Here is a 10,236-nt window from a genome sequence, read left to right as displayed (position 1 = left end):
AGACAAGGTTTTGTCTGTCTAGCTTCCCACAGACGGCGCCAATTGTACGGGGAGCAAATATTCCGGCGAGCCCGTACTCCTTTCTTCCGAGCTCCGTCGATGTCCGATCACCTGCGAGCAAGCAACGGTGAGCTACCCGGCGGTGTGTGGCCGGACAAACCCTCCGACGGTCAAGTTAGCACACACCTTAGGATGGATAGAGAGAAGGGAGAGAGTGTTTGAGTGTAAGAATTCCTTACAGAGGTGTTCGAGTGTGGAGTATGGGGGGCGCAGACATGCTTATATACCTTCTGAGCCCCATATCCACTCCCAGTCATCTCCTGACACGTGGCTCTGCTATCCCATCTGTCAGCATAGATCTTGCTGAACATCACCTAATCTCAACTGCCTGTCATCACAGCTGGAGCTCGGCAGCCGAGCTGCCCTATGCGTTGCTGCGCCGTGCCGTGCTTCATACCCAAGCACTTCCCTGGCAAACTCCAAGGGGGGACCGGGCTAGGCGGCATCTCGGCAAAGCCTAGCCCGAAGCACCCCGTGGTCAGCTTTCATGTCGGTCAAACGGTAACCTCGGCCAACCGTGCCATTCCGGGCGCCGGCCACTCGGCTTGTCTGGCTTCGGCTAACCTCGGACCGAGCATCCTGGTCCGACCGAGCTCTGCCTTACCGAGCTGCTTCTTTACGGTCTGGGGCGGGACGCACTCGGCCCAAGTTCTGCCCGGCCCAAGTTCTGGCAGCCCTTCTCTGGGCGAACGGTCGATCATCTCGGCCCAATGCACTGCTGGGCTCTCAACCTGCTCGGTCGATACCTCGGCCCAACTCCAGATCATAAATCACCTCTCAGATAGCATAGGTGCATTTGAACGCGATAAAGGCATGAAGAGGTGTCTTAGTTAGGTCCAGGTTGGTTTTGAAAAACAATTGTTTGCCCCCACCTGGAGTTGAGTAAGACTAATGCTGGAAGTTTACTCCTGATAGAACCTGGGCATGCTTGTTCCAACTCTGTTTATTTGAGTCAGTACTGAAGTGTCGACGTGTTGGTACTTAAGGAATTCTGTGGATTCAAAGACGTTTACGTAAGATATGTTAGTGTGGTTTCCACCAAGCAATTCCACTTGGCTAAAGTCTAATTTAGTTGCCAAACATTATTCCACCAAGCAATACCACTTATCATGTTTGAGTGCTAACCAAATTTATATTCCGTCCAGTCGTTCTGAAACTAAGTCCATTTGGGCAAAGACCAAAGTTAATTCCGTTTGATAAACATCAAAGCTAATTCCGTTCAGTAAGAACCAAAGCTAATTCCGTTTGATAAACATCAAAGCTAATTTTGTTTGATAAACATCAAACCTAATTCCGTTTGATAAGCATCAAAGCTAATTCCATTTGGTAAGAACCAAAGCTAATTCCGTTTGGTAAGAACCAAAGCTAATTCCGTTTGATAAGCATCAAAGCTAATTCCGTTTGGTAAGAACCAAAGCTAATTCCATTTGATAAACATCAAAGCTAATTACAAGAATTTGATAAATTTGAGAAAAGTGGGGAAGCATTTGCATTGGTCAACAGATAAATGCCTTACATTCTGATAGAGAAGTTGAGGGATAATTCTATTGATAATATTTCTTGAGATTTGCTATGTTCCAAGGCCAAGGTATAGCTTTGCCATTCAGATCCTCTAGGTAGTAAGCTCCATTTCCAACAACAACTGTGACTTTGTAGGGACCTTCCCAGTTAGGCCCAAGTTTGCCTTCGCCAGGCACCCTTTGGTGATCCATAACTTTCCTCAAAACCAATTCTCCTGGTGTAAATTGCCTTGGGAAAACTTTTTGGTTGAAACTTCTGATGACCTGCTGCTGATATGCTTCAAGTCTGATCAGCGCTGCCTCTCTTCGGCCCTCTGCCATATCCAATGCTTGTGCAATAGCTACCTCGTTACTGGAGCTTTCAAATAATTCAGACCAAAGGGTTGGGAGACCTACTTCGAATGGGATGGTGGCCTCCATTCCATAAGTTAGGGAGTAGGGTGTTTTCCCCGTTGAACGCCGTGCTGTGGTTCGGTAGACCCATAATACGTGAGGTTACTCTTCAACCCATTTGCTGTTTGCATGTTCAAGCCGCTTCTTTACTCCGTTGATGATAGTTTTGTTTGATGCTTCTGCCTGTCCATTACTCAGTGGGTACCCTGGAGAAGAGTTCTTATACTCGATTCTGAGGTCGGCACAAAACTTCCTGAAGACCTTACCATCGAACTGTGTTCCATTATCCGTAATTAGTATCCGCGGAATGCCGAAATGCACCACCACGTTCCTCAAAACAAATCACTTCGTGTCTGCCTCTTTGATACTTGCCAGCGCCTCAACTTCAACCCACTTGGTAAAATAGTCAGTTGCAGCAATGAAGAATCGCCTGTTCTTAGTGCCTCGTGCCAATGGTCTGACAATATCCAGACCCCATTGCGCAAAGCGCCATGGGCTAGTGAGTGGAGTGAGAGTTTTGGCTGGCTGATGAATGAGTGGAGCAAACCTCTAACATTTTTCACACTTCTGTACGTACTGCTGCGCATTTTGTTGCATCTGTGGCCACTAGTACCCGTGAATGAGGGCTCGGTGTGCCAGTGGCCTTCCGCCAACGTGGCATCCACAAATCCCATCGTGAATTTCGTAGAGAACATTCTCGACGAGATTTGGATGTACACATAGGAGGTAGGGGCCAAGATAGGAGCGTTTGTAAAGCTTCCTAGATGGTGAGATCCAGAACCAAGCTGACTTATGTCTGATCTTGTTGGCTTCCCTTTTGTCTTCGGGGACTGTACCAGATTTCAGAAAAGCAAATATCGGATCCATCCAGCTCAGCTCTAACTTGTTGCAGAGGACTGGAGATGCAATACTTGGTTCTGGTACAAACTCAACCCAAACTTTTCGGGCATCCTTCGTATCCACTGATGAGCCGAGGCATTCCAGAGCATCAGCGTGGCTATTTTTGTCCCGACTGATTCGTTTCACTCGTATGGATTGAAATTTTCTGAGTAAAACCTTGGCCTTACCTGCGTACATAGCCATTCTTTCATCTCGTGTTTCATAGACCCCGGAGAGCTGGTGTATCACTAGTTGTGAATTGCTAAAAACAAGAAACTGTTCTGCACTGAAGTGTTTGGCACTACGCAAGCCAGCCAATAACGCTTCATACTCGACCTCGTTGTTTGAAGCCTTCCAACCGAGCCTGAGAGCCTGTTCCCAGATAAACCCTTCTGGTGAAATAAGTACTACTCCTGCCCCCGAGCCTCGGTTATTGGACGATCTATCTACATAGAGCTGCCAGATGTTTCCAATAAAGAGTTTCCATGCTTCCGAAACACAGGGTTTTCCTTGTTTGGTGGTGCACGGCACCTGTGCCGAACTCGGATCCCCCGGTTCGGTACTCTGGGTGGGAGCAAATTCTGCGACAAAATCTGCTAAGACCTGGGCCTTGATCGCTGTCCTGGGTTGATACCGAATGTCAAACTCACCAAGTTCTACCGCCCACTTTGCTGTTCGGCCAGAGAAATCAGCTTGGCTGAACACAGATCTGAGGGGGAATTCAGTGAGGACGTTAATGGTATGTCCTTGGAAGTAATGTTGCAGCTTTCTTGAGGCGATAAGCAGCGCGTATGCTAACTTTTCCAACAGTAGATATCGTGTCTCGGCATCTAGTAAAGTCTTGCTGACATAATAGACAGGCCTCTGTTCCTTGTCAACTTCTCGAATAAATACTGTGCTTACGGCATTATCTGAGACTGCTAGATAGAGGTACAGCTCCTCTTCTGGCTCTGGAGTGGACAGAATGGGAGGTGTACTAAGATATCTTTTGAGACTTTGCAGTGCTTCGGTACATTCGCTACTCCATTCAAATGCTGCCTTTTTCCTCAAAAGCTGGAAGAAGGGCTTCATCCGATCTGCAGATTTACTAATAAACCGATTCGGTGCGGTCGCCATTCCGGCTAGTTTCTGTAGCTCTTTAGCCTTTGTTGGTACTTCAAGATCTTGTATTGCTCTTATTTGATCCGGATTCGTTTCAATTCCTCTGTGAGTGACCATGTATCCCAAGAACTTCCCTGTTCCTACCCCGAAAGCGCACTTCGAGGCATTGAGGCGAAGCTGGTGGTTTTTCAGGATGCTAAAAACTTCTCTCAAGTCCGTGAGGTGGTTCGTAATAAGCTTACTTTTTACTACCATATCGTCTATATAAGCTTCCATGGTTTTTCCCAGTTGGTCCTTGAACATCCGAGTGATCATTCGCTGGTAGGTTGCCCCGGCGTTCTTGAGGCCGAATGACATTACTTTGTAGCAGTAAGTTCCCCTTGGAGTGATAAACGCTGTCTTTTCTTGATCCGAACCGAATAGTGGTATCTGACGATAACCGCTATAAGCGTCCAGAAAGCTCATGCGCTCATGCCCTGCTGTTGAGTCTACTAGTTGATCAATGCGAGGCAGCGGAAAGCTATCTTTAGGGCAGGCTTTGTTCAAGCATGTGAAGTCAACGCAAACTCTCCATTTTTCGTTCTTCTTCTTGACTACAACTGTGTTAGACAGCCATTGCGGGTACTGAATTTCTCTGATTGCCCTTGAAGCCAGGAGTTTTTCGACTTCGGCAATTACTGCTTCGGTGTGCTCAACCGAGGATCCCCGACTTTTCTGCACAATGGGCTGAGCTGAAGGGTTGATGTTGAGCTTGTGGCAAGCAAATTCTGGGTCCAACCCTGGAGTATCATATGTTGACCATGCGAATACCTTCATATTTTCCCTCAGCAGTTCCAGCAACTGAAGTTTCTCATCAGCGCCAAGCGAGGTACTGGTAAGGAAGTACTTTTCTGGGTCACCCTCTTTTACCAAGACTTTCTTCAAATCATCTATCATCTTTTCCTCTGGGGTTCCCCCTACATCTTCCAAGACCGACTGTTCGGCCATTTCTACCGTCTGTACCCGATTGTAGAGCTGTTTTGCCTTTAATGCTGCCATGAAACAATGTTTGGACGTAACTTGATCCCTTGAGATCTGCTCTACTCCGTGTTTCGTTGGGAAACGGATGAGCTGGTGGTAAGTTGAAGGGACTGCCTCCATTTGATGAATCCACGGATGGCCAAGTATGGCATTGTAAGGGGATGGTGTATTAATAACCAAGAACTCTGTTTGGAGGGTTTTTGTTCCCGCCACGACTGGCAACACTATTCTGCCAAGCGGCCATTCTGGCTGTGAATTGAAACCGACCAACGGGGCTGCCGCTGGGGTGAGGTGCTGCTTGGAGAGACCAAGCTTTCTGAACAAATCATAATACAATATGTCTGCTGCATTGCCTTGATCTACTAGGACTTGTTTTACATCAAACCATTTCCTAATTCCTACAGTTATAATTAATGCATCAGTATGTTGGTGCTGTATGCCTTCTAAATCTTTGCTAGTAAATGAAACAGTGCATAATGGGGATTTAGGTACTGTACGTACCTTTTTTGATGCAGGCTCCATTGATATGACTCGCTGAATTTGCGCAGCCTTAGCGATCTCTTCCTTCAGTGCCTCCTTAGACTCCTGAGTCGCTGTCCCGTGGATCACATTTATTATCAGCCGAGGTGGATGCTCAATATTTGGTTCTGGCGGTGGGTTCCCCAGTTCGGCCACTTCTTTATCCTGATCAATGTAATCCCTTAGGTGCCCAGTTGCCACTAGGTCTTCCAAGTGTTGCTTCAGTGCCTTGTAGTTCTGAGTCATGTCATGTGCCCCCTGTCTTGGTGGTAGGTGCATCTGAGCTTCTGATTGCGCCGAGTTGGATCTCCCAACATTTTTGGCGGCCAAATAAAGAAGGGCTCTCTCTTGGTCTTTTCCAGGATCTGGTAGATTGGCTCTTTGAATATGGTCACAACGGCTTCGTGGGATTTGGACTTATCCACTTCATTCACTGTAATCCCTCGGTGTTCTTCTCGATCTGTTCTCTTCTTGTGCCGGGTTGTTTGTTCTGCTGACGCTTCCTTAATGGGGATCTGATCGTCCTCGAGGCGAGTGTACTACTCAATCCTGGCACGCAAATCTTTCAAAGCTGTGGTCGGGCGCTTGGTAAGCGATTGTCTCAGCTTACTTTCCGGGCGCAGACCATGTTTGAAGGACATAATGGCCATCTGCTCACTGCACATATTTTCCTCCAGGTCATTGTACTCTTCCCAGTACCTCCTAGCATAATTGCGCAGCGTTTCCTCCTGCTCCTTTCGGAGGCCGAACAGTGTATCTGGCTCCTTCAGGATCTTAGTGTTGGAGATGAACCTGGCTAGGAACTCTTCAGAGAGCTGCTTCCAACCATGGATCGATCCAGCGGGGAGACGATCGAACCATCGAAGTCCAGTTTCTCCCAAGCTGGATGGGAAGACTTTACACATCAGTGCCTTATCTCAGTTCCATAGGGACATCATCTGTCTATAATGGCTAATATGTGTCAGGGGGTCCGACTTCCCATCGTATGAAGTGAACTTTGGTGGAGTGAATTTCTTTGGAGGTCTCATGGTCTCAATCTCTGGGGAGAATGGTGAAGAGACGAGCCTGTCTAGCGCTCGGTGTTCTCTCTGGTGAATAGTACGGTCTAGGTGATCCCGATGTTCTTCATTCTACCTATTGCCAATCAACCAAGTACAAAGGTCTTGAGGAGGGTATTCAGTCTGTTGGCTAACTGTCTTATGCTTCTTGGCCCTTCTCCGGCGTGACCCACGGGTGTGACTGCTTGCTGCCTCACTCTGTACCGGGATAGGCTGGCTTTGTTGTCCAGACTCATTCCTGTGGAACTTCTTCACTGGTGGCTCTCTGCATGAGCTCCTCTGTCGCAAACGAGAGGGCTCTGCTTCCGTCTTCTTTTCCATCGGATCGCCCAGCACCCTCTTAAGTTGGGCTTTCAACTCCTGTATCTCCATCCCCATAGAGTCTATGATGCGATCTCTATAATCTTTTTCCAGAAGAAAGTGATGAGAAGAACCTCCAACGAAGGGTTGTCTGTGCTCGACGGATTCGGGGGTTCGATTATTGTTTCCAGTTTGTTCCTCCAGGACTGTTGGGAGTGCCAAATCTTTGTCTTTCGTTTTCTCCATCTATGGAGTATGTGTCGACGGCGGAATGTTCTCAATCCCCATCGTCAGAACTGAGTGCAGAGCTCAGAGATGAAGTGATCCACATTCACTGCACCAATTGTGCATACCGGATTTCGCACTAGATGAAAGTGGATCCGGGCTCCGCGTTTGGTTGGACTATCTAGGGCTAAGGTTCCTGCCACAGGAAACACCGTTAGAGCTGCCCGGCCGGGGTTGGCCGGATAACCCCTCCGGTGTGGAAATTAGCAATCGGAGAAAAAATGTATATATAGTGTTCATGTTGTATATATAGTGTGAAGTTCATGTTGTATATATAGTGTTCCTTGCTTGCTTCTCAAGGTGGGTTCACGGAGTTTGGATTCTGCCAGGTGTCCTTTTTGCATTGCTCAAGGTGGGGGACCACCTGGTAGTTGTCATTGAATGCATATACTCATTGTAGTCATGCTGATAACAAACCACATTCCTTTGATTCAACAACTTCTGTGATTCTAGGTGTAGGGGACCAGCTGAGGTGGTAACTTGCACATGCACACATTCACAGCTTCCATGTTTCCTTGCAAGGTTTCCTCAGCTCGGTACCGATGTGCCTCAGCTCGGCATCATTATGCCTTGTCTAGGCCTTTTACAAGATCATTCATGGAGATGGGCTGATCCATTCGGATATCTTTGTATGGGCTCGGCCTATTTTCTGTTCGGCCCATAGGTTTAGTCTCGCAGCTCGGCCCGGCCCAACACCACGGCTGGACTAGCCTTTCCACTACGGGTTGGACCTAAGTGGTTGAGGGCTTGGGTGGACTGTTGATCATGAAGTTGGGCTCAATTGGTCTGCCCATATACTCATCCAGCCCACTTAGATTCAGACATCAGTGGATTGGGCCGGCCCAAGGCTTGGACCCGACCCATTTCACATTTTGTCCCTTCAAACCTCCATTTAAATTTCGTCACCACTGACGTCATGTTTCCATTCCTAGCTCTAATTTGCATGTATATAAAAATCTCTTTAACTCCATCCAAATTCACTCACCCATCAAATACTCATTTCTAATACTCAAATGATTTCCTAAAAATTGTATACTGTTATATCGTCTGATATTGACTGATATGGATCATCATCGGCGAATACTCATGGTGACCTTTCCCGGTCAAAGCCACATTAACCCATCTCTCCAATTTGCCAAACGCCTCATAAAAATGGGAGTTAAGGTCACCCTCCTAACAGCCTTCTCCGCCCTCATTCGCATGTCCAAAACCACCCCTAACCCACAAGGCTTAACAATGGTGGGTTTCTTTGATGGCTATGACAATGGCTGGACTGACAAAGATGATGTCGAACACTTTATGTCTGAGCTTAAGAGATATGGTTCGGAGGCGGTTCGAGCCCTCATTGCTTCCAGCTTTGACAGAGGCGAACCTTTTAGTCGTGTGGTGTACACCACTCTCCTCCCATGGATAGGCAAAGTGGTTCATGATCTTCAAATCCCATCAACATTTCTATGGATTCAACCAGCCACAATCTTGGATGTTTACTACTATTTCCACAATGGTTATGCTGATTCGATTAGAAGCCTCGGCAATGATCCCTCAAGCTCAATTGAATTACCCGGATTGCCACCGCTCGCTAGCCGAGACCTCCCTTCTTTTCTAGTTGCTGCAAACGTGTACAATTTCGCTGTTCCACTGTTCAAAGAACACCTAGAGGTATTCAATGAGGAAACCAATCCGAAAGTACTCGTAAACACGTTCAACGCATTGGAAGATGGACCCTTGCGAGCTGTCAAGAGGCTCAACTTGGTCGGTGTGGGACCGTTAATCCCATCCGCTTTCTTAGATGGAAAAGACCCATCAGACACTTCTTTCGGAGGAGATTTGCTTCAGAAATCAAGCGATTATATTGAATGGTTAAATTTAAAGCAAAAAGAATCTGTTGTTTACGTATCGTTTGGAAGCTACTCCATGTTGTCGAAGCAACAAATGGAGGAGATTACGCGAGGATTGTTGGAAAGTGGCAGGCCATTTTTGTGGGTGGTGAGGCCGAAGCAAAATGGAGAGCAATTGAGTTGCAAAGAGGAATTAGAGAGACAAGGGATGATAGTGCCCTGGTGTTCACAAGTGGAGGTTCTTTCGCACCCATCTTTGGGATGTTTCGTAACTCATTGTGGGTGGAATTCTTCGTTGGAGAGCTTGGTTTCAGGGGTTCTAGTGGTGGCTTTTCCACTTTGGACCGATCAAGGGACGAATGTGAAGCTGATTGAAGATGTGTGGAAGACTGGGGTGAGAGTGGTGAGAAATGAGGAAGGGATTGTTGAGAGTGATGAGATTTTGAGGTGCATAGAATTGATGGTGGGAAGGGAAGAATTGAAAAAGAATGCTAAGAAGTGGAAGGATTTGGCACGAGAAGCTGCAAAAGAAGGTGGATCGTCGGATTTGAATCTCAAGGCTTTTTTGGAAGAAGTCACAGAGTGAATGAGCTGCAACGAAAACGGTCCTGTTTGATTGATACGATGAGGTTGATTAATCGTTCTATACTATTTTGTTGTGTTTTGTAATTTTTGTGTATCACTTGTGGGTCAATTATTTGATAGGTAAGGTATGTGCAGGGTTGATTTTTCGTTCTATACTGTCAATTGGTACACTTTTGGTGGGTTTGAAATTTCAATGGAAATAAAATAGTTATTGATTTTTTTTCTAATTTTTGAGAAGTTGTGCTGGACATTGTGTCCATGTGTTGGGAGTTGGTTGGTTTCTACATGATGGATCCCATACTGCATGTAGACTTGTAAAATTACAAACAAAATTTTTTTCATTTTTCATTTTTTTTATATGATAGATCACTAATACATTTTTTTTTTGAAATTGACTTAAAATAGGAATTATTATCTATAGAAAAAAAAAATCTAAATATATTCATGTACAATAATAAAATTACTAGAATTATATTTTTTATATGATCAAATTTTATTAATTGACTAAATGACTTCTCAATAAAATTAGTCATTTATAATATGATTATAGGATAAATTACACTTTACCTCCATGAGGTTATGTCAAAAAATACAATGCCTATCCAAAATTTGATTTGTAACACAAAATCCCCCTAAAATTATTACCAAAGTGCAAAGTGGATGATATATAGTAACGAA

At 45.8% G+C, this 10,236-nt stretch overlaps 1 protein-coding gene and 1 pseudogene across 2 annotated transcripts; one reads left to right on the top strand and one right to left on the bottom strand.

Moving 5' to 3' along the window:
• Positions 1-2,579: 2,579 nt before the first annotated feature.
• Positions 2,580-5,738, bottom strand: LOC114262836 (uncharacterized). Its single transcript, XM_028203251.2, has one exon. It carries the CDS (start codon positions 5,736-5,738, stop codon positions 2,580-2,582), a length of 3,159 nt encoding a protein of 1,052 aa, XP_028059052.2.
• A 2,382-nt stretch (positions 5,739-8,120) lies between these two features.
• Positions 8,121-9,785, top strand: LOC114262861 (crocetin glucosyltransferase, chloroplastic pseudogene; annotated as a pseudogene). The gene has a single exon (XR_014331301.1). The product of XR_014331301.1 is annotated as a crocetin glucosyltransferase, chloroplastic pseudogene (transcript).
• Positions 9,786-10,236: the final 451 nt, after the last annotated feature.

This window comes from Camellia sinensis, chromosome 6, assembly GCF_055761805.1.
Source record: "Camellia sinensis isolate YWXY chromosome 6, ASM5576180v1, whole genome shotgun sequence".
In the NCBI taxonomy this organism is placed as follows: Eukaryota; Viridiplantae; Streptophyta; class Magnoliopsida; order Ericales; family Theaceae; genus Camellia; species Camellia sinensis.
This window is presented reverse-complemented; position numbering and strand designations above follow the sequence as displayed.

What these genes read in the sequence shown, in the direction of transcription:
- LOC114262836 (XM_028203251.2), bottom strand. Translation starts at nt 5,738, where the DNA reads ATGACTCAGAACTACAAGGCACTGAAGCAACACTTGGAAGACCTAGTG.